This window comes from Mirounga angustirostris, unplaced genomic scaffold (assembly GCF_029215605.1).
Source record: "Mirounga angustirostris isolate CCGP_5_RB_7025 unplaced genomic scaffold, mMirAng1.0.hap1 SCAF_17, whole genome shotgun sequence".
NCBI classification, from domain to species: Eukaryota; Metazoa; Chordata; class Mammalia; order Carnivora; family Phocidae; genus Mirounga; species Mirounga angustirostris.
The window spans coordinates 51106382-51131719 of record NW_026991725.1 but is presented as its reverse complement, the minus strand read 5'-3'; the positions used below and the strand labels follow the sequence as shown (position 1 = coordinate 51131719).

The 25338-nt window shown below is 43.6% G+C and overlaps 1 protein-coding gene across 3 annotated transcripts in view; it reads right to left on the bottom strand.

The window, feature by feature from the left end:
• Window positions 1–1047: 1047 nt before the first annotated feature.
• Window positions 1048–25338, bottom strand: part of MAP2K4 (mitogen-activated protein kinase kinase 4) — a 136256-nt gene continuing 111965 nt past the window's right edge. The window contains exons 8-11 of one of the 3 annotated variants that reach the window (XM_045889831.3): window positions 17225–17302; window positions 14160–14308; window positions 4866–4911; window positions 1048–3694 (exon numbers count right to left, since the gene is read on the bottom strand). In XM_045889831.3, the coding sequence (XP_045745787.1) occupies window positions 3581–3694; window positions 4866–4911; window positions 14160–14308; window positions 17225–17302 (387 nt within the window). In that variant the 3' untranslated portion in view covers window positions 1048–3580. The other 2 variants (XM_064583058.1, XM_045889830.3) reach the window with 2 other exon arrangements.

Genomic DNA, 25338 nt, shown 5'->3' with positions numbered 1-25338 from the left:
CTGTACTCCATTGTCTGATGTAGTATTTCCTACGGCACATGTCATAGACTTGGATTTGAATCTCAGCTCCCCTCCCTACTGTTACCAGAGACAGAAGTTTACTTCTCCCAACCCTGTTTTTTCTCTAGAAAAACGGGACACTGCAACCTGACTTTGGGAGGCTAGTCAGGATCAACTGAGATGAAGAGTATAGGTAGAGTCCCACGAAGCATGAAGCACGGAGTCTACCTATTTCTCACGATACTGTCTTGCACAGCTGGGGCCTGGAAGCGCCGAAGGCCATCCCTTCCCCTAGCAGCTAAGGTGGAGCTGGGGAGGTCAGGGTATCCACAGCCATCCCTCGGAGAACGTTGGATACTTACCGCGGCTGGTTCTGGAGCGATTACCTCCTGCATCTCTGATCGGGTTAGAAACAGGCAAGGAAAAGGGGAAGGTGCCGAAACTGCATGTGATCAGTGAGCCAGGATCTGGTCAACAACCGGGAGGTGGTAGCGTAACAGATAAATTCAGTGCTGGAGCTTCGAAGCTCTTGTCTCCCATCGCCTCCAGGCCTCTGTGGGGCTTTTTGCTCAGCTCCGTCTGGCCTCCCACCGGCCAACCTCCCAGGTCTGACCTCCACAGGGCTTTGACCCAGAATCCCCTCCTCGTCCCCCTCTCCTGGGTGGTGGGGACGGCAATCGGAGCTGGTGTCTCGTGCCCACCCAGCAGCCACAGCACCTGGGGCAGAAGGCAGGGCTGGCGAGCAGGCACCAGGCGAGGCAGCCTGGGTTCCTACGGGCTGGGGATCTCCAGCATGTCACAGGTGGAAGAACGGTACCCTTTTCCTTTAGCATCGAGAAAGCTAGGGCAGGTGAGGGCAACCAACAAAGGAACAAACCTGAAGAAGAGACCGCATCCCACCTGCTCGGACAGAGGGCAAAGCAGGGGCTTCACAGATACACCTGTGGGTTCAAGATGAATAAGCGAAGAGCTACAGCAACCGTAAGATGGAAGGAGAGAACGAACGGAGCCACAAACACTTCCATAAGAACAGAATTTCTCCCAACGTGAAATGCACAGATAATTTAATGGAATTTACTTGATTTTCCCCTCTCAGGGTCTGACTTCAGGAAATCAAATTACAAAGTCATCATCACATCCTAGATTTATTACAACTGACCTGCAGGCAAAAGGATAGAACTATTACATAAACACTTCGATTCCATGTATATATCTTAAATAGAGGAGGGATTCAAACAAGAATACAGGATAAAATATTCCCAAGCTCCAAGAAGCAGGTATGTTACTGAGCTTCATTTGTACAGACAAATAAGGCAATATCCCTGCACATTAGCTTTTCGATAATTTTTATACATTTTTCTATGGTACAAGAGAAAAATAACCAGAGCTCACAATGTACAGTTCTTACACTATTTTCACAGTTTGTGAACACTATACACCCTTTTGTTTTAATAAAGATACATTGTAATAAATTCCTTGCCCTTAAGTTTATAGTTTATAATAATCTATGATTAATACACTAAAATTGCCTTTCGATGTGGTCATCCACACAAGAGAACGGTCAGATGAAGCTCCTGGACAGTCAGAATTGCTTTTATCCCCACGCGTCCGATGGCAAAGTGACCCTACGCGGAGCCAGACGGGAAGTGGACAGCAGAGCAAGAGATCTCCTCCTGAGTCCCCGGGAGCAACGGAGGATGATGGCTTGGTGTGGTCGAAGGAAGACGTGCAGCAACGCTTCCTTTCAGAACACTGGGAAGTCTAAGGTTTAGGAAGCCTGGGTTGGGGGGAAACTGGGGAAACAAGGCGAGTGGACCGAAGCGATAATTCATTTCTGAATTCTGAAATTTACAGGGATGTAACGTGAATCAGCACCGCTTTCCCTCGACGGTTTTACAGCGCTTGGGACGGCCGCCCTGGGAGGGGCCCCCCAGCACCAGCGGCCGTCACCTGCTTCGGCCGGCACCACCGGCCTCGGCCCGGGGCTGCTCTCTGCGCGTGCACCGCCACACGGAGCTGCACGCTCAGGGCCAGCGCGGCCACAGCGGCGCCCAAGGGGAACCTGGCTCATGAGGAAGGGAAGAAGCATAGCAACAGGGGCGGATTGCAGTGGCCTCACAACCATTCTGGGGCGGTTTGGGGGTTTGGTGTGCTTGGGGTTTTGTGGGGGTTTTTTTTGTTTTTAATAGAATCCCAATTCCAAAAAGTAACAGTGATCTGCCAGAGACTCTCACAGGTGACGAGCTTCTCTAAGGGACCCTCATCTGGTCAAATGTGTCTCTAGAAGACGCTTCTTCATCACCTACCACATCGGCAGGGCCCCACGTTTCTGAGCCTTTAAACGTTGGAGCATAGGAGGGATTTGGGGCTAAACGTCCCTGGTAATTAAAAAGCGTTTTGATACAGGAGCAGGAAAAAGGCAAAATATTGGATTAAGCAAAAGTCACAGAGTGGCAACAGACCAGGCGGGCAGGGAGGGGGATTCAGAAACCAAAGATCTGGGCCAGTGAGAGCAAAAGACTGGGGTTTGGTCTTGTGCTGCCTACACAACCTCTACGTAATCAGTCAAGGCACATCGCTTCTAGCTGCTTCTCCCTGTGAGTGAGCTATGATGGCTAAAGTATCAGGCTTGGGACCGGGACCGAGGGGGAACCTGCTACGAGTTGTTCCAGATCAGATGCCCGAACTGGAAACATCTGTACGCTTTGCCCTCAGTGCGTTTTTCTTGTTTCAGTCCGGGTGGTTTGTGGCAGACGGAACGTCAAGTTGGCAGCACACCGAATTTTGAGAATGAAGATTCTTAGGATCAGCACCTTCTCTGACGAGTGGCAGACTCCCGAGTCTTCCCGATGAAGAGCAGAAGGACCGGTAAAGGAGAAAAGAAAAGAACACATTCTGTCCCGTCTCGATATTTCACGGTCCACCTCTTTGAACACAACATGGTTTTTGGTAAAGATAAATTCATTCTAATTTAACGTGATATTTCAAACGGGAAATTTGGCTGAGCACATCGACCCCCGAACATCGACGGTGACGGTAAAGCAACAGAATATCAAATCAGTAAATCTATTGCACTTGGTGAAGAAAGTAAATTCCTCCTTTGTCCCCCAGCTCCAGAGGGCCGTGTGTCTCGTCGGCAGCATCAGCTCCTCTCACTCAAGCCCGAGGCTCTCTGTTCAGACATAGTACATCCATCACCGCGTTCTTCCGGCATCTGGAAGTCTGACAAAACACCACCCCAGTAGCTGCGTCTTCAGGTTTCGAGTCTAGAAATGAATTTAAGATGTGATCTAATCACAGTCAACAAATTGGTCGTACTGACTTCCACATTTCATGACTAAATTCATCACAAAAGAGCAGGATGAGGTCTCTCTGACCAGCACTAACACTGTGTGATCAATCGGGTGCCACGGGATGCATGTTCTAGGTGACGGGAGCAGACAGACATGATGGAAACGAACACCAATCTTATTGCACGTGGTGTCTGGGCGAGCAATAAAAACACTGTGATACGGGATGGAAATTCTTTACGTCTTGCTTCCTCTCAGCCCTTTTTTCTCGAGTCTGACTGGCAGCGAGATCAGTCGACATACATGGGAGAGCTGGGAGTCGCTGGCATCTGGTCCAGGATTTTACAAACATAGCAGGCGACCTCTACGGTACGCTCTTCATACATCAAAATAAAGGGGTGTTTCTGCAAGAAAACGGAACAGAGAGAAAGAAAAGAAAAACATCAAAGTTGGTGTCAGAGGCCACAGGTCGTGACGGGGCGCAGAACGGAAGGCTCCAACCACACGTGGCTGCATATTATCGTGGCACCGGCTCAGAGGCCAAGCGTGGCCCATACTTCACGGAGACGTGGTGCTGGGTGCGGGCATGCCTGGTGTGGAAGAGCCGTCGGGCAGCGAAGTCGGGAAACTATTCTCCACACCGGGAGCACCTGTGGAGGCAGAGAGCAGAGCTGGGGCCTCTGCCGCCACCTGAGAGCCAAGAAGAGCTGCGTGAATACCGGTCGCCACTCCTCTTGGGACACAGACGTCAGCTTCACGTCCCATTTCCCCACGTGCAGCAGAAGGATCTTAGAGAAAAGACTCTGCCAGTGCCTTAGACCCCGCTCCAGGCGGCTCAACGGGATCTCATCCTAGGAGCTTCTGCCCTGTCCCCTGCAAAGCTCCCCCTCTCCCTTCACATGCCATCTCCGTCAGTACTTTTCTTTCACGGCTTCTCCAAGTATGCTGACCGCGTATCTTTGGTCATTGCTGGCTCTGACCACAGGTACATCGTAACCTGGCCCCTAGACAATGGGGTCTTTCCTTAAAAGATCCCCACATAACCAGATCGGTATTTTCTTCACCGCCGAGACCGATGCCACACCCAGGACTGCTTATGACGCCCAAGTCCCGGGGATGGGTGAACTGTCAAAGACACGGGAATTTGCTGTGTGATGTAAATTTGCGTGAGCGCATTGCATGAAGGCAGAAGCACAAGAAAGTCTTAGGTATGTTACGCATACACAGACCGTGCGGTCGGAGCTGGCTCCTTAAAGTGAGTGTTATAACTCTTTGGGGTAATTTTTATGACATGTCAAGGCCAAAATCTTCTGTGAGAATCCAGCTAGTAAATTGGTAGGGAAGTTATACTTCCAATTCTCTCTTTCCATATATCTGTTTCGAACATTTTTTTAAAAGTACTCAATTGGGTCAAGCTGTTTGTCTAGGACAGAGAGGACCAATACTTGCTTAGTGAACTGGCATGCTAAGAGAATGTGCAGTGAGGAAATACCTAAAATTCCCAAAAGTAAAAAAAAAAAAAAAGAGAGAGAGAGAACATAAAATAAAACATAATTCCCAAAGTCTCATACTCACCAGAAGTTCTTTATACTTTGGCCTTTTGGATTCATCCTTCGTAAGGCTAAAATAACATAAAAATACCATTAATAAAATGGAGACACAGTTACCCAAGTATTTTTCTTTTCACAAATGAGATATTACAAAGAATCAAGCAGTTTTTTCCTTCAGAGACAAGAGTAACAACGAGGACAACCCAGCGAACATAAAAAACACAAAAAATTAGACAATCTATAATCTAAGGATTTTTCCTTAGGATATTCAGTGTAGAAGCATTAGTGAAAAATCAGAAACAAGGTAACTACTGAAAATCAGATAACTTATGGCACAGCTGCATGGCAGAATACTACACAGTTAAACATATGAATGTGTAAGTATAAAATTGTGTATGTGCGCGCATGTGTTTTCTAAATATACACACGAGTATTTATACACACTACCTAAGAGAAACCAGAGTCTGGGAAGTAAACTATATATAAATTTTATCAATTTATCCTTAGATTTTTAAAAGTTTTGCATTCTGTCTCTCAATCCTGTGTTCTCTGGTCCAAAAGTTGATAACAGTGCAACCTCACTAAGGACTATACTGATTTACTGAACCCTCTGCCCTGATATTTTCCCCTTGAATCCTACCTTGTCTAATTAATGTTATCGGAGAGTATCTTCATGTTGTTTCTATTTCCCGAATTTGTCCTGGACCATATCTTAATCACCACTCTCCTCCAACCTCAATTAGATTCATTTTTTTTTTACGATCAAAAGTTAATTAGGGGCACCTGGGTGGCTCAGTCTGTTAAGCGTCCAACTCTTTGATTTTGGTTCAGGTCGTGATCTCAGGGTCGTGAGATCGAGCCCCGTGTCAGGCTCTGCACTCAGGGGGGAGTCTGCTTGAGATTCTCCCTCTCCTTCTGCCCCTCACCCCATCTGTTCTTTCTCTCTCCCTCTCTCTCTCATTACTCCTGGCAACACAGTCCACTGATTTCTTCAGCCAGTGCTGTCTTCCACGCTCCGCACCTCCGTGCCGTACAGCGTGTAGCTACACAGAATTCCGGAATGCAGAGCGTCCCCAGCAGACAGCTACCAGCCTCTTGGGGGCGATCTTGGCTGAAGCAGCCACCTTAGCCCCTCTGGGGCAGCTTGAGCTAGTGACCGCCCCACAGAGGGGTGGAGAAATCCAGATCCTCACCCACGTCAGGCCCACCTCAGAGGGCCACCCCAGCGGCACGGCTTGCTCCGGGGTCTGCCGAGCCCCCCGCTGAGAATGCGCTTCACCCAACGTCGCCTCGCTAGGGCTGACTGCAAGATCGCTACCACCCATCGGCCTCCTGCACGCTGTTCTCTGCCTTCCAGGCAGCCAACCTGCAACCCCTTCTGCTGGGTTCACCTCCCTCTTTGGCCAAGTCTATCTCTTCTAACAATCTATGAATGGTAAACCCTTCGTCTTTCCATTCCCCCCACCAAAAAAAATATGTATTTCTTCCTTGTTTTGAATGATAACTGAATGCCCAAGTATAAAACTGTAGGACAAGGTTAACGATTCTATTTCCTCTATGCCCTGGAGCTATGACTCGTTTTCTGGCAAATACTGTTGCTGATAACAAGTTGGTGGAGTCTAATTAATTACTCCCTCACAGACATTCTATCCTCCTGCTAACTTATACCTTATTATTGTCCTGCACTTTTACTTCAATGCATTTAGGTATAAATTTACCTTGGTTTATCCTACATGGTAGAGAGAGTTTACTTTCAATCTGAGAACATATCCTAGATCACTTCTCAAATGCTTTTCACTAGTGTCTCCAATATTGCTTCTCCACTTCCAGAATTATCTTGTCATTCCCACTACATTCGTCCGAGAAGTTCCCACTCTACTCCCCTTGGTGCTCAACTACCCTTTGCTACAGTGTAACCTGCGTCATGTGGGAAATCCCGCAGGCCTATTCTGCCAACTTCCCCAGTTCCATCCTCCATTGTTCCCAGTCTAGAGTACAACAAACCTGCTATCCTCTGTAACGACAGCTATGTTTTTTCCTTTCTAAAACGTCTAATTAGTTTTCATATCCAACTATTTGTTTCATTGCTGTTTTACTTCTTCCTCAGTTTTAACAGAATTTCCACCTTCATTTCCTTGGACACCCTAAATACACTTATTTTATTTTGAACTGTATTTTAGACTATTCCACAAACTCAGCTTGATGTAACGTAAACTCGTGTTCTGTTTATTAGTTGCTTTTCTTAGCATTAGACTCCATGTATTTTGGAATTCTGGTTTGCAGGGTGCACACGCTTATCCATACATCTGTTCAACAATTCTCCAAGTGCCTACTAAGTACTATGAACTAAAGCAGCAGCTAGAGAGACAGAGAGCAGTTTCCTTAACTAGGATCCACCAGTATGGAACAAGGTCCCGTAATGGGTCTGTGAAGTTCCTATCCCCTGCTGACATTAGGATTATTACAGACCCAGTCCTCTGATTATCTATGAGCCTGCCACTCCGTAGCCCTGCAGCATACTGTGGCCCAGGCAGCGACTGACGCGAGTATTTCGTTCACTCCCCAGATCCTGACCTCTAAGCAGAGCCTGATCCTGTGGATCCCTGTCCAGAAAAGGGCACTTGTTGACCATTGATCCTGTCTGCTTCTAGACCTGGAGAGAGCAAGGCCAAAGCTGCAGACCTCCAAGGCATTTTATACATCCTTCCATCCAGCTGCCATCCACACTGATATTTACTTCATAAAGCTGCCCAACTTTTTGGTTTTCGATTTTTCCACGTCATTTACTGGAGCAAAAAGCTGTGCCAACGTAGAAACTCATGACGCTGTGTGAGTAGAAATGTTCAACCAAATTATTATTAACACTGACTATCCTCTGTTTCAGAATTCCCGTGGCCATCAGCTACCACGTTAACCCCAACTAGTTAAGCCCCCTGCATCCAATAAGGTAGTGACTTGTCGGATTCATTCCAATGAAATGAAATGTTAAAATGTATTTCCTTAGCCACATCTCAGGTGCTCTGGTCACCACACTGGGCAGACAGGCTGTGAAACATTTCCATTACCTCCAAAAGTTCTGCGGTAGCTTCAGACCCACTGTTCAGTTTATTGATCTCCCTTCAATTACACCTAATCTATCTGCTGCTTAATCCAGCTGCTGAGTTTTTAGTGTATGCTTTTTATTTCAGGATGTTCAATTTGGTGCTTTGTTAAGTTTCTGTTTCTTGCTTGTATGTCCAAGCTTCTTCTTTTTCTTTAAACTTTTTTCTGTTTCTCATTATTCTCGTATCTGAAGTCCTCAGATGTATTCCTGCTATCAGTCGTTTCTACTAATTCTCATTTCTTGTATGAGTGTTGGAATTTCTTATGAACTCATATTGCATTTGGCCTTATCTTTGGGAATTCTTGGGTCCCAGCTTGAAGTATCTGGTCTGCTTCTGCCAACTGACTTGAGTCTTTCCAATCAGCTGCCTCTTACAATCCTTACCTCCCCTAATTTATTTTTTTAAGTCACTTTTTTTTTACTGAAGCATCATTGACACACAATGGTACACTGGCTTCAGGTATACAACATAGCGATTCAGCAAGTCTATTCATTACGCTGTGCTCCCACCTGTCACCATAGAACGCTATGACAACATCACTATGTTCCCTATGCTGTACCTTTCATGTCCATGACTTACTCCTTTCTCCAGCTGGAAGCCTGGGCCTCCCACTCAGCTCCACACATTTCACCTCTCCCCCTTCCTCCCCTCTGGCAACCATCAATTCTCGGTATTTATGGGTCTGTTTCTGCTTTTTGTTTATTCACTTGTTTTGCTTTTTAGATTCCACATATAAATGAAATCATGACATTTGTCTTTCCCTGTCTTATTGCATTTAGCATAATATCCTCTAGGTCCACCCACGTTGTAACAAATGGCAAGATTTTCTTCTTTTTGTGGCCAAGTAATATTCCATTGCACACATATTTATGTGTGTGTGCCACATCCTTATCCACTCATCTATGGATGGACACAGATTGCTTCCGTATCTTGGCTACTGTAAATAATGTTGTGATAAACACAGGGGTACATATATATTTTTGATTTAGTGTTTTCATTTTCTTTGGCTAAATACCCAGTAGTAGAACTACTGAATTGTATGGTATTTCTATTTTTAATTTTTTGAGGAACTTCTGTACTGTTTTCCAGTGGCTGTACCAAATTACGTTCCCACCAACAGTGCACGGAGGATTCCTTTTTCTCCACCTCCTTGCCAACACTTGTTACTTGCCTTTTTAATTCTAGCCATTCCAACAGGTAGGCGGTGATATCTCATTGCCGTTTTGATTTGCATTTCCCTGATGATGAGTGACGTTGAGCACCTTTTCACGTGCCTCTTGGCCATCTGGATGTCTTCTTTGGAAAAATGTCTATGCGGGTCCTCTGCCCATTTTTTTTTTTAACTTGATTAAATTCTTTTTAATTTTTTATTGTTATGTTAATCCCCATACATTACATCATTAGTTTTTGATGTAGTGTTCCATGATTCATTGTTTGTGCACAACACCCAGTGCTCCGTTCCTCTGACCATTTTTTAACGGAATTATTTGCAGGTTTCTGGTGTTGATTGTGTTAGTTCTTTATATATTTTGGATATTCACCCCTTGTCAGATATCTTATCTCCCATAGTTTCTGATTGCACTTAGTTTTAGAACTCTGTGGACTCCTTAGTCTTGTACCAACTCTGATACATATAAAAAAGAGAGCATAAAATGTTTATCCAGCATTTTAGGAGTTTCAGTGCAATTACGTCCAAGACTGAATCCACTCTAATAATCTGCAGTCCACACTCATCATTCCACAGCTGTTTCTCCACTTTTTGGGTATGGCTCTTCCCTGGTGTGTACATTTATGTGTGCCTGTTTTATTTTTATTTTATTTTAATTTTTTTAATTAATTTATTTTTTGACACAGAGAGATAGCGAGAGCAGGAACACAAGCAGCGGGAGTGGGAGAGGGAGAAGCAGGCTCCCTGCCAAGCAGGGAGCCCGATGCGGGGCTTGACCCCAGGATCCCGGGATCATGACCCGAGCCGAAGGCAGACGCTTAACAACTGAGCCCCCCAGGCGCCCCATATGTGTGCCTGTTTTAAATGGAAGCTTGTCAAGTTTTCTTTATCTTTGAAATGCATAAAACAACAGCAAAATCTTACAACATCCCTAGATACGGTGGGTTTTTTTTCCTTTTAGTTAATTTGGTCTGGTACTTTAATTTAAGGACTCCAGTTTTTCTTCAAGTAAAGATAATTTTCATTTTAATTCTCTATCAGGTAAGTGGAATTTTTTTTTCTCCAGGTCTCTCATGATCTGTCTCCTGTTCATCTTTTTATTCCTTTCGTCTGCAAGATAAACTCAAGGGTGTTGCCTATGTCAGAGATTTGGTCAACCCTGCAACACCCACTATGCTATGTAGCTGCCTCCCCCTTCGATTCAGGAACCATGTCTGCTACCTGAAAACTTTTCCTGAATTCAAAGTAGTCCATTCTCACCAGTTTTTTCCCTGACCTTTTCAGGGGCAAATTTCACAACGGGATGTTTGTTCGAATTTTTCAGACTGATACAATTCTCATCTTCCTTTTATTTCTTCATGCCCCACAGGCATCAGTGCTGACCGAACATCAGGAGCTGACCCCCGTCACAGACCTCGGTGACTGGGAGAAAGAGTGGACAGCCAGCCATCCCTAGGGCATCATCACCTTGCCAAAGGATGTTTCCTGGGTCTGTGAGCTCAGCTTCCGCCATGCTCCCCGGCCTCTAACCAACACAAGGGTCCTCACTAGCGGTCACTGCAGCAAAGCCTGAGCCAAGTGTGAGGCAGGAGTGAATACTGCCTGAGCCCCAGCCATGTCTGGGATCCACTGCAGAAAACACTCCCTCAAGGCTTTTTTAGCATCGAGATCTGCTTCCTAATGGCCTGGGCCCCAAGCTGCCTCCCGTCGCAGGTGCTCTGTGCCAAGCTGAGGAATTCCAGCGCAGCTCTTATTTCCTGCCCATGGCGTTTTCCCTCTGCACACGGAAAACTCGAGACCAGTCGGCCATCCCTGAATTCAGCCTCATCTTCCCAATTTCACAAGAACTCCTCAAGGATAGTACTTCTGCCCTTTTTCAGAACAAGTGAAGACTTTTAAAAATTCCATTAATGCTTTAAATAGGAAGTTAAAGCAGGGAGGAACGTAAACTGTGCGCTGGTATCGTCACTTTGGTCCCTAAGCCCTCATCTCCTTTTTATTCCTTAAGCAAACTTTGAATTGAAGCGTATGTTCAGCCAAGAACACACATTCTAAGTATAGAACAAAAATAAGAGGAACAATATTGTGACTCTATCACCTTGCCTGCTTTTTAAATTTCATGTAGATGAAACCATGCATACTGTCTTCTGTCTTCCTTCTTCCACGCAATGCCGTCTGAGATTTACCCCTGTTGCCGAGCGTAGCAACAGCCCATGTTCGATGCTGTATAGCGCCGTGTGAACAATGCTAGAGCTGACTGTCTACTCCACTGTTGACAGAGGGGCTTCTTTCCAGCTGGAGGTGATCATGAATATGTGGTTCTGTGCATCCTTACGCATGTCTTCCAGCGTGCCTCTGTCTGGGCTTTCGCGGGGCACATACTTGGGACTTGAACTGCTGGAGCATAACATGTGCACCAGCTGTATTCCACCAGCTCTAGGAGATCCTGCCAAGCTTCTCAAAGAGGCTGTGCCAACTCACAGGCCTGCAAGCGTCGTATGGGACTTCCAGTTGCTTCAGACGCCCTGGTACCGTCAGCCTTTTAAACTGGAGTCATTTCTGCTGATCGTAATCGTGTCTCATTGTAGTTTTGATGTGCATTCCCCTGATGTCTAGTAATGCCAAATGAACACCCTTTTATATGTTTACTGAGCACCTGAATGTCATCTTCTGAAGCACCTTTTCAAGTATTTGGCCACTTTGGGTTGTCACTTTCATATTTATAAGTGTTTTGTACTCATGAGCACTCTACATATTCTGAATGAAAATCCTTTTTCAAATATCTGTACGGCAAGGACACTGCATGGTTGGCATTTCATTCAGTGGTGTCTTCTAATCAAGAGACATTCTTAATTTTAATGAAATCCCTTCTTTTTTTTTTTAAGATTTTATTTATTTATTTGAGAGAGAGAATGAGAGAGAGAGCACATGAGAGGGGGGAGGGCCAGAGGGAGAAGCAGACCCCCTGCCGAGCAGGGAGCCCGATGCGGGACTCGATCCCGAGACTCCAGGATCATGACCTGAGCCGAAGGCAGTCGCTTAACCAACTGAGCCACCCAGGCGCCCATGAAATCCCTTCTTTTATGCTTAGTTGCTTTCTGTGTGCTGTTGAAGAAATCTTAATCTATCCAAAGGCCATGAGAATATGTTCCCGTATCTTCCATACGTGTTTAACTTACACAACTGCAGAAACTCAGTTTGGCCGAAAAACAGCTCAAGGGGAGGACTGAGAATTGTGGCTAGCGCAAAAAACCAGGTCCAGATCATAACAGGTTTTGAAAACCAGGTTAATTTAGACCTTTTTTTTTTTTTAAGGGCCACAGACAGCCTCTGGACCAGGGCTCCCCAGTCTTTTTATCATTAAATTTCCTGGGAAATTTAAACACTGCATATCTGTTTATATTCCATGTGTCCAAGAGTTTCTGCCTCTCCGGAACAAATTTTTGCCCCCTTTGGGGTGATGATATCACTCTGTTAAAAATGCATGCTCTAGACAGTTTTAAACAAAAAGTAACATGATCAGACGTGTATCATAAAAAATACAACTCTGACAAAAAGAAGAAGAGTGGTTTGGAACAAAGTGATACTGGATTATGAGAAAAGCAGTAGAAATCTGAATGATCCAGGTCAGAGAGGACAGAAAATGCCCAAGGACAGTGGAAGGGAGGATAGACAAGTGTGGAGAGCTGATAGGAGCAGGTCCTGAAAACAGGTGTACTTCCAACTACAGCCCCGGTGATCTGGAATGAGCTGGAAGCATGGACCCACTCAGGGAAAACAGTGAGACACTGATGTCTATAACCATTATCTGCAGGGGCACACTGGCACCAAGGGACACAGAGAGAAAAACTACACAACACATGTATCCAACAAAACCAGTAAAGAGAACAAGGGATTAAGGCGAAAGCAACTCTGGTGGAGGCTTCACAGGTGATCATTTTAGAAATTCTGCTCCACGACTCACAGATTACTTAAACGAATTGTTTCATTAAAATGGAATCTATAAAATGATGGCATGCAATTCTATAAAGTGCATATTTATGTGCAAACTGGTAGAAGTGGATTGTTTTTAAAAAGGAAAAACAGCCAATCTAAGTCATCCTAGAAAACCTTGAGGTATTCCTCTCCCCCTGGAAAACCAATGCAAAAGTAGAATTTAATTACAGAAGATGAAATATTTTCTAACTGTATTTTCTAATTATTCGAATATGTCCTAATTATTTGAAAAGAGGGCAATGCTAGACCATGAAAAAAGTCTTAAAGGGACTAGAGAGAGGAGTGAGAAACAGCAGTCCTGGCAGGAAAAGCATTTTCAAGAAGGCTTTTTGCTCAAAAACACATCTTATTTTTAAATCATGTTGGACAAATTATCAAAGATATTCAAATGGTAACGAAACAGGCTTCATTTAAAACACAGACTGAAACAGTACAAAGCACGACCGTATTCCTGCCGTATCTGCACGTACTTATTTTTACGTTCTACACACACGGGTGTGTATGTGCACAAACACCTGCTAAAGGTGAACAAACACCACCAGGGGTCGGGTTCACACCTCCCTTGGAATAAGGTTTCAGACAACCAATACACGGTCCACCAGCTGAGCTTGGGGCCCGGCTCTACCAGACGCACCCCACGTGTCACAGCTACCTCGGAGCGGAGATCTGCCCTGCACCCGCAGTCTGACCTGGGAGGGTCCTGACTTAGGAAAAGCTTCCAGGTGATTCCAGTACAACTTCACTGTCAGGAGCACATCAGACTACGACGACCGGTCTCGCCTGGGTTGTACTGCTGGTAAGCACTAGGAATCTGGAGGCAGCAGCCTCCCCACCACCAGCTGTTTCTCATCAGTATCCAGTCGTGGAGTGAGAGTGATGCTCTCCAAGCCAGCTGGAACCTTCCTTGTGGCCGGTGCGACCCAGAGTCCCAGCTAGGAAGCAGAGCGATGGGAAGAAGCTGCCCTTCCCCAGTGTAAAGCACCAACACTGCTAAGTAAGCCTCGCTGTCCTCACCACATGGTTTTCGAGAATTCAGAAATCAAGTACTCACCACAAGTTGACAAAATTGATGAAGCTTGGGGAGAACTCCCTTTCTTCAGAGTTACTCAGCTGTGGAGGGTCCCCTTTCACGACTTGTGTGAGTTGATCGAATACACTATTCCACTTCGGATAAGGAAACCGGCCTGTGGCTAACTCGTACTAAAGAGAACACAGAGGGAAAAACAAAATATACTGGGCATTATTTACTGCTCCTCACTGGAACACCCACACTGAAATCTGAATTCCAAGCAAAATTCTTGTAAAGCCTTGAATCAAACCCAGATGAGGGTGAGGTGCAATTTTCGCAGTTATTAAGGCTAAGTGGAAGGGGTATTTAGAAACCAAGGTAATATAAGATCAACTGAGTTCCAGGACGGGGACTAAAAGGAAACACCAGATTTAAACCCAGACAGCGTCGCCACCGCGTGAACGCACCGGGGTAACCCTCAACTCTGAATCCTTTGTACGAAGGATCCTGGAAGGCTGGTTCTAGAACTTTCCTGGTGCGAAGTGTGCACAACCTGTAGTTATCTGAATGGAAGGCCATGTCCAGAACAGTGCTCAAGGTCATTTTGAAGGTAAGCGAACTTTCAACCAACAGAAGTCCACCAGAGCTCAAAGGAAGCAACCTGGGAATTCTGTACTCCAGCCACCCCGCGGTTACAACAATTTCACCCACAAGCAGATTGTTACTATAACTGAAGAAATCAAGTCTGGGTCAAACCCCGAACCCTGAACCCCAACAATGACGCTTGGGACAGTATCTCTAACCCACGCCAAACCAGCTCTGAAGGATCTTACAGACGTACGTCCCAATGCACCGAAGGTCAAACGTATTTGTGGACTGTATTCTCATCTTTCTCTCGCTCTGTTCTGAGGATAATGAAAACAAAAAAACTGTGCTTTTTCCAAAAGATAGGTCTAAATCTGCAGCATGGCCTAAATGAGCCCCATGCTGGGTGTACTGACAGGTGACTTGTTAGGGGAGGGTGAGACCCCCAAGCTCATCGGAGAAGGCATCTGAGAGACTGCGCTGAGGACACCGTCGCAGAGATTCTTCAGCTCAGGGCTATCGGGTGGAGTCGATTTTGTCAAGTATTAAATTACTGGTTTATACGGTGAAAGGAAAGCGACCAAGCAACAGTAAGGGCATCCTCCAGTGGGAGGCTGGGGCCGGAAGTCCTTCTTCACCCTAAGACGGCACCTTCAGCTTGCCACCGTCCCCAGTTACACACACACACACACACACACACACGCACACGCACACACGCCTGTGCGGGGGGCGGGCAGGCATGCCACACAGACGCAGAAATTCAGTCCTCTGGCTGAGGTTTCTTTTTGATATAAATACAAATGCTCAGGATGAAGTAAACCTCATTGGTTATTCACAACACTAGGAATAACTTTATCAGATTCATTCTTGAGAATAGATGTTAATAAGAGAAGGAAACGGTAAAATGCACCATAGAAAGTGAAGGACTTAGGAACTTAGAAATTAATTTCACACATTTCTTAATTTTTGTAAGATCATCCATATGGAAAATAGATTATGAAACTATTATAAGTACTGAATGCCTTGCTTTTAAACAAAGTTTAGCCAGATATACTAAAAGAACTTGCTGAAAATGTTCCTGTTAAACTTTTCACAGAACAAAATTCTCTTTTTATGATGAAGTAAATATTCTCTCTAAACAAAACTGGTTTGGGCACAGACAGGTGTTTCTGAACCATGAATATCCTTTATATGCACACAGTTAGGTACCTCAGAAGGATGCTATAGGCCGTGCTGTAGGCCTTGGGACCAGTCACCACCTAAAAGATGCCCAAGTTCCATGTTCTCTCCTAACTAAAGAAGAAGGGATTACATCTCTCCTTTGGTCAGTTGGCTTCACAATGAGAAAAGACTCCAGGAGGTATTGCCCATATCAGGTCACAAGAGAAACCGGATGGAGGCTTCTGCAGAGGTGAGCTACCAGCCTTCAACTCTCGGTACAGAGAATTCACTAGGCCCGGCAGTGTGACTCACCAGGATCACTAACAAGGGTATGTGATTCTCATCTACAGGAAGCCCTCAAGACCACATAATGCCAATGAACAGATGGAGATTATTTATTAAGCTACAAAAAAAATTCTCTGCTCGGAACCTGTGTTACCTCTGAGCCATGGGACCTTATTAAAAATGGGAGGAAATGAAAGGAAAAGTTTGGGCTGCCTCCCAAACAGAACACGGCCCCATCTAGTGATGGGAAATTCCCACCATGTAGAAGCAGCTGTCCAAAGTCAGAAAAATGCCACCGAGCTATGGTAAGAGAGCAAGCACAAGAAAATAAATCTAAAATTTCAAAACAAAGTTTAGTAATAGGAAGTAAAAAGCAAATAAAGATACTTTTAAGACAGAAGGAAAACTTCAGTACAGTCACAGGTGAGAAAGAAGAGTTTATTTCATTGTACTTAGTTGCAAATTAAGTAGCTTTCTCACTCTTCTTTCTCAGTGTTGGTTTAAGGTAGAACTTTTATTAGAATTATCACCTAGGTAGTTGGGTGTTCGTCCAGAACTGAATTACTTTCAGCTCACTCGTTCGTTCCATTCAGTGAACAGAAGATTCCAAGTAGAAACTATTTTCCTACATGTAAACAAGTCTGCCTAATACCCACGCTGTACAGAGTATCCCCGGACATATTGCTCTTGCCTGAGGTGGGAGGAGCCAGTCACCGCTGCCCTGACTGCCCGTGAGCCGCCCTCCCCTGTCCCTGTTGTTGATGCAGGTGCTGACTCCTAGTATCTCTGGCCAAGAGATCCAGAGCGACATCGAAGGACCCAAGGCACTGCATAAAACTTTGAGGGAAACCATTAATTCTGGCTTGATTTTTACAGTAAAACACAGATTTTTATTCAACAACTAGAAGACATAATCCCTGTGATTATAACCATAGAGAAAAAAATAGGTAAATAAAGTCAAAGACCAAAAGGGAAAAAAAAAAAAAAGAAGAAGAGCAGTTCTTATGAGGGATGGAAGGCTGATAAAATTTTCTTTCAATTCTAAATTTCCTGCTACACCACCGTGACGAACATACCAATGTGATCCCCAAACTCCAGACATCAGAGCGGACGTCGTATCCTTGTCGTGACGCACTCGGGTCTATTCTTTCAGGCTGGAACAGAAAGAGAAGTCATGGTCATTAATTACGCACACTCTCAAGGAGCAGGATGGAAGCAACAGCTGGGTAGGGAGCCGAAATGCCAGCTTACGCCTAGAAGAATCCACGTCTAGGGTCAGACTGGGAGTAACAGGAAGCATTCATTATACTGAAAACCACCACCAACAACAAAACCCAACCCAATACCACCTCCATAAAGGGAACACAAAGCAACTCTTCTAATTTATCCCCCTAAGGACTCACCAGCATTTACAAACCGGAAGCTGAGAACAAAGAAAAAAGGAAGAAAACTGGAAAAGTGAAAAAAATAAAGAATTACAGGGTCAGATTAGTAAGCAAGTAGTGGTAAACAGAAAAAAAAAAAAAAAGACTAAGTCTTCTCTGTTTCACTGAATAAGGCCACATCACAATATATCTGAGATACAAGAGCAAACATGAGCTAAATTCATTCTAATTACTCCACCCATTCTTCATCATAAAGCTATGCATCACTATGCATACCTTTAAAGATATCTATTAGTCATTTTTAACCAAATTAAGGCACTGTCAAAATATATTATCCTATCATGCAACAGCAAAAATCATCTTTAGTAATTTCCATGAAGGGATCGTTCTTTATATTTCCTTGAAATAAGGGACCATTATTTACACAGTGTGTCAGGGATGGAGAAGAAAATAGAGAACCAGTAGCCAGAGTTGACAACGGTCCTGGGCAAAGGCTGAGAGTCACTGCTATTGGAAGGAATGTCCAGAAGTACAAGAGTCGACTGTGTTATAATTTCTGCCTGTCAGCAACAACTAGTTTGGAGACCTATTTTACATATTTTTGTTTTGAACATGAGTACTGTGGCTGCATCAGTATTCACTGGAAGCTACTTAGTTTTTAGTTGTAAAAATATGTATTTAAGATAAGATATGAATTACATAAAAAAGTCCCAGATAGTCAACCAAGAGAGGAAAATACTCTGTTCAACAGCAGCAGGATACACATTTTTCTCAAGCTCTCATGGAACATCCACTGATACACACCATGCCTTATATTTTTTCATTTTTTATTGTTATCACCATACATTACATCATTAGTTTTTGATGTAGTGTTCCATGATTGTTTGTGCACAACACCCAGTGCTCCATGCAGAATGTGCCCTCCTCAATACCCACCACCAGGCTAACCCATCCTCCCACCCCCCTCCCCTCTAGAACCCTCAGTTTGTTGTTCAGAGTCCATCGTCTCTCATGGTTCGTCCGCCCCTCCGATTTCCCCCGCTTCATTCGTCCCCTCCCGCTACCTTCTTCTTCTTCTTTTTTTTTTTCTTAACATATATTGCATTATTTGTTTCAGAGGTACAGATCTGTGATTCTACACTCTTGCACAATTCACAGCGCTCCCCATAGCACATGTCCTCCCCAGTGCCTATCACCCAGCCACCCCATCCCTCCCACCCCACCCCCGACTCCAGCAACCTTCAGTTTGTTTCCTGAGATTAAGAATTCCTCGTATCAGTGAGGTCATAAAAACATGCCTTACTTTTAAAAAGAGAAAGCATGCAAAGCATGTTCTCAGATCAAAAAGTCACTAAATTAGAAATCAGTAACAGAGTTACCTGGGAAATCCCCAAATATTTGGAGATTAAACAACACCTTCTAAGCAACACACAGATCACAGAGGAAGCCTCAAGTAAAAAACAACAACAACAACAAAAACTTTGCAAAGTGAAAATGAAACAGAACTTATCAAACGTTGGGAAATGCAGCAAAACTAGTATTCAGGGGGAAATTCATAGCACCAAATGCAAATACTATAAAACAAGACAGATCGCAATCAATATCTTACTTTACAACTTTAAGGAACTGGAAACAGAAGAACAAGTAAAACAGACAAAAACAAACAAACAAAAACCACAGAGAAAAGACAACAAAACCCAAAAGGATTCTTTGGAATGATAAACAAAACTGACAAACTTTCAGCTACACTAATTGAGCAAAAAGGAGAGACAATCAAATGACTAAAATCAGAACTAAAGAGGGGACGTTACTACTGCTCTTCCAGAAATAGAGGAAATGGACACATTACTTGAAAATGAAACCTATCAAAAATAATACAGAAATGTGAATAGACTTAAAACTACTTTTTCAGGGGCGCCTGGGTGGCTCAGTTGGTTAAGTGACTGCCTTCGGCTCAGGTCATGGTCCTGGAGTCCCGGGATCGAGTCCCGCATCGGGCTCCCTGCTCGGCGGGGAGTCTGCTTCTCCCTCTCCCGCTCCCCCCTCTTGTGCTCTCTCTCTCTCTCTCACTCTCTCTCTCAAATAAATAAATAAATAAAATCTTTAAAAAAAAAAAAAAAACTACTTTTTCAATGAATTTGTTATTAAAAACCTTCCCATGAAGAAAAGTCAAAACCCAGATGGGTTCTGGTGAACTCTTTGAACCATGCAAAGGAGAAACAACACCAGTCTCACACAAATGTCTTTCAAAAACGTTGTATGAGGCCAATATTATCACTTACAGAAACCTTATTAATAAAGACATTACAAATCGGGGCAGGGGGAATTGGAGGGAGACAAACCATGAGAGACGATGGACTCTAAGAAACAAACTGAGGGTTCTAGAGGGGAGGATGGGTTAGCCTGGTGATGGGTATTGAGGAGGGCACGTTCTGCACGGAGCACTGGGTGTTATGCACAAACAATGAATCATGGAACACTACATCAAAAAAAAAAAAAAAAGACATCACAACATAATTCATAACCCTCTTAAACACAGACACAAAAACTATTGGGGCGCCTGGGTGGCTCAGTCGTTAAGTGTCTGCCTTCGGTTCAGGTCATGATCCCAGGGTCCTGGGATCGAGCCCCACATCGGGCTCCCTGCTCCGCAGGGAGCCTGCTTCTCCCTCTCCCACTCCCCCTGCTTGTGTTCCCTCTCTCGCTGTCTCTCTCTCTGTCAAATAAATAAATAAAATCTTAAAAAAAAAAACAACTATTAACAAAAATCAGAAAATCTAATTGACAACATGTGAAGAGGTAATAATCACGACCAAGTGATGTTTATCTCAGGAATACAATACTGACTTAAAACTTGAAAAACAATGTGATGCACCATATTTACATAAAAATGAAGAAATATATCATCATCACAATAAATGCAGGCATCTGACAAAATTCAAAATTCAGTTCTTAGCACACCAAGACAAAGGAAGGAAACTTCATTTCACAAAGGACATCCAAAAATCACCGAGAGCTAACCTCATACTTACCTGTGAAATCCAGAACACTCCCTTCCTAATTAAATGTGGAACAAGGTACAACTTTTTTTTTTTTAAGATTTTACTTATTTATTTGAGAGCGAGAGAGACAGCACGAGCAGGGGGAGCGGCACACAGAGAGAGAGGGAGAAGCAGGCTCCTCGCTGAGCAGGGAGCCCGATGCGGGGCTCGATCCCAGGACCCTGGGATCATGACCTGAGCAGAAGGCAGATGCTTAACCGACTGAGGCACCCAGGCGCCCCCAAGGTGTATCTTCTACTCAGCTTTATATTGGAGGTCCTGAGCCAGTACAAAACGGTAAGGAGGAAAACAAAAAACAAAACAAAACACTATTTTACTCACAGACACCTGAACTTCTGCAACCGTTTATACAGAAAATCCCTACTAAAATTAATGGTAAGCTAGCAAGGACACAGGGCACAATGACAAAATATGCAAATCATCTGTCTTTTCTACAACAACAGAAAAATACTGGAAGGGGTGCTTGGGTGGCTCAGTCAGTTAAGCATCTGACTCTTGATTTCAGCTCAGGTCATGATCTTGGGGTCCTGGGATCAAGCCCCGTGTCGGGCTCTGTGCTCAGCATGGAGCCTGCTTGTCCTTCTCCCTCTGCTCCTTTCCCCGCTTGCTCTCTCTCAAATAAATAAATAAAATCTTTTTTTAAAAAAAGAAAAATACTGGGGCGCCTGGGTGGCTCAGTCGGTTAAGCGTCTGCCTTCAGCTCAGGTCATGATCCCGGGGTCCTGGGATCGAGCCCCGTGTCCAGCTCCCTGCTCGGCGGGAAGCCTGCTTCTCCCTCTCCCACTCCCTCTGCTTGTGTTCCCTCTCTCGCTGTGTCTCTCTCTGTCAAATAAATAAATAAAATCTTTAAAAAAAAAAAAAAGAAAAATACTGGAAAATATATTTTTAAATTCCACTTACAAGAGTAGCATCAGGAAACACGAATTCCTTAGGAATAAATTTAAGAGTTCAAGAGTTCCTACACTGAAAACTACAAAACACTGCTGATAGCAAACGACCTCGATAAACAAAGAAACAGCAGGTACTGAAAAAAATGGTAATGCCAAGCTATCCACAGGTGAAGGGATGAATAAATTGTGGTCTATCAGTACAATGCAGAATGTCTCAGCAATAAAAAGAATGAACTAACACACGCAATAGCATGGCTAGCTCTTCAAAACATTATGCTGAGAGAAAGAAGGCAGGACACAAACCAGTACATGGCGTAAGATGACATTTAGATGAAACTCCGGGAAAAGCAAATCCAACTGGTACTGACAGAAAACAGGACCAATGATCTTTTTTTGGTGACAGACATCTTCATCTCTTGATTGATGAGGCGATTACCTGAGTAACTACATTTGTCAAAATCCAAAGAATATATTTAAAATGGGTGCCCACCATTTGTGGTTCTGGCGGTCATGTCCTTCTGAAACTGCTGTATGTTTATGCCAAAGAGCTCGGATTTCTAGCACATGTGTGCTAAGAAAACTTACCCAACTCCTGTAAATAAGTCAAACGAGGATTTCACTTCCTTTTGATCACACTGGAGCACTAACAAACCTACCCACGGATTATTTAAGTGTCATTTCATTTCGCTTGATATTTATCATTCGTTAGGGCCAGACACTTAAGTTACATGATTACTGGTATATTTTTGCCCATGAGGGATACAAATGATTTCTGTTCAGTAACCCCAGAAGTTACTTCTTTCTGGACCTGGAGATGAGGAGCAATACTGTATTTGAATGAACCCATCCCAGCGTTCTCTCCTCAGGGACCATAAATACTGAATTACACAAATGTTCTTGAGCTAGTCTCACCGTCCTGCCTGTCCAGTGTTCTTATGAATGAATTAAATGTATTTTTGATGGGTTCTTTCTTTACTTGTATGTATAATATTTTTAACATTTTGAAAATTATTCTTTGAGAGGAGTAGGATACTTAAGATTCACGAAATTATTTAAAGATCTTGCATCCTAAACCTAAATCCAAAGTATAGGTTTGAAAAACAAAAAGCTTTTTAAAAGTATAGTTAAGGGGCGCCTGGGTGGCTCAGTCGTTAAGCGGCTGCCTTGGGCTCAGGTCATGATCCCAGGGTCCTGGGATCGAGCCCCGCATCGGGCTCCCTGCTCGGCGGGAAGCCTGCTTCTCCCTCTCCTGCTCCCCCTGCTGTGTTCCTGCTCTCGCTGTGTCTCTCTCTGTCAAATAAATAAATAAAATCTTTAAAAAAAAAAAAGTATGAAGTTAAAGGAAAACATCAACTCGGAGAACAGGATATGTAACATTAACAAAAAATAGGAACAACAACAAAAAAAGATAAAACAATTTTATATCCAAAAGTATATATAAAAATAAATACACAACTCAAGTTACTCTGTATTGAAATATATAAAATAAAAACTAAGAAATAAGGAGAAACTGACAATTGTAATGTTAACAGATTTTGAACAAATCTTTAATTTTCTTGGAATAAATGTAGTTAATAATACAGAACAGGCCTTTTCCAGTATTTCATTTTTAACTGGTCATTGATCATGCTAAAAAGAATCTCAGTATGTCCCAAAAGGCAGAAATGCACAGTCTACAAAGCTTTGAGGGGAAGTAATAAGCCAAGAGATTAAAAAGAATCAATGAAACACTTTGTAGTGGTTAGCGATGCTGTGTAACAAATTATCCTAAAACTTAGTAGCTTAAAACAACAAACGGTTATTATCTCACAGTTTCCGTGATTCAGAACCACCATCAAAAATAGGCAGCTCTGACTCAGGGTATCTCATGACTACAGTCAGGAGGCTGGGTAGTGCTGACGACTTTACTGGGTTCTGGAGGATTTGTCACCAAGCTCATTCACACAGTTCCTGGCAGGAAGCCTTAGTTCCTCACCAAATGAGTCTTTCATAAAGCTGCGTAAGTGTCTGCACAACATGGTAGTTGGCTCTCCCCAAAGTGAGCAATCCAAAGAAGAAAGAAGAAAGAAGGCACAATGCTTTTTTATGACCTACTCTCAGAAGGGACACAATGTCCTTTCTGCCATATGTTCTTCATTAGAAGCGACTCAATAAGCTCAGTCCATGCGTCAGGCTGTACTTGGTGTCCACCTTTTAAAGGGAGGTGTATTAAAGAACTTGTGGACAAATGTTTAAACTACCACACATTTGGATATTAAAACATTCCAGTAAATAGCTCTTACAGGTAACATTTAAAACAACTAAGAAAACAAAAATACGTATGTGTATACATGTACACAAGCATACACACCCACATGCTTGCTGATGCTGAGGAAATAGTAAAATTTCACAGGTTTTGAAGAATTCTCTACCTTTCCTCAAAGACTCCTGGCTAAGATGGATTTCAATCTCAAAGAAGAGAAAACTATGCTACCACAGTTGTTCTGAAGTCTGGGGAAACTTTTTTGAGCTGGAGGAGGCCAAAGATGTTTTGCCCATGAGACAATCATTAACTTTTTACTGTATGAATAAAATAAAGATGTAAATCATCCCAATTTGATTTTTAAAGCTAGCATAGCTCATATAAAACCTTCACTATATGAACTATAAACCAATCTCACTTAAACATTTTCATGCAGAAATTATAAATACTAACATATCAAATGTAAAAATATATTAAACATATAAACTATGAGCCAGGTAGGGATTATTTCTCGAATGCTGGAATGGTTCAACCACAGGAAATAGATGTTACTATGATCATCCTATCAGTAGCTATGCAGGAAGAAACATTTCCTCATGGACTGACTGATACCAAAAAGGCACTTAATAAAATTTTAACAGCTGTTCCTGATTCATTCTCATCTTCTCTCTCTCATACACACACACACACATACACACACACACAGAAATGCACAGACTTAAATCAGAAAAAAAGCATTTGCTTTCAAGTCCAAAAAAACACGAGAATCCTACTATCAATATTGTCATTCAACATCTAGATGTTCTAGGCAAAGCAACAGAATATGAGAAAAGTAAATACATACACATGTATGAGAAAGATCAATAAATATGAAGAGGGCCAAGGCAAAAATTATTTGCAGAATGGTACCTTGAGTACCGTCTGAAACCTATTAAAAAATGAGGTAGATGAGTAATTTGGCTGGTTATAAAATTAACGTATCAATCTAAATAGCTTTCCTCTGTATATCAACAACTAGTAGGAAAACACACCATATTACATTCAAAATAGCAACAAAAACCTGTCTTAGCACCCAAGAACACAGCAGGGCACAAAGACCCGAGTCTCAAAGGGCTCAAAATCTGGTTGGGAGATACAGATACTAAAACAAGTAATCAGGTGGTGATGAGAGTTACGAATCCGGGGTCCAGGGTCCAGGACGTAAGAAAGGGAGGGCACCATGTCAGATGCAGTGGTCCAGGAAGGATTAGCGAAGCATCTGCTCTGAGACCTAACTGAAGTGAAAAACTGGCACATTAAAAATATTCACAGGGGAGAGAGTTCAGAGGAGAAAGGAAAAGACCCCGAGGGAAGACTATCCTTCCATACACATGTGGAACAGAGAGGTCAGTGAGCTGGGCAAACGAGGTCGAAGGTAACATGAGGGCAATTTAGGAAGACAGCTGAGGGCCAGATCACGCAGAGCCTGCAGGCCCATGATGAGGGTGTGGGGATGAGAGGGTGTCTTCTGACAACTGCTTGGAAAGGACAACTGTCTGCTCTGTTGAGCACAGACTATGTAGTAGAGTGAGGTTAAGCACGGAGGCCATCCTGGAGATGGCAGCAATCAGG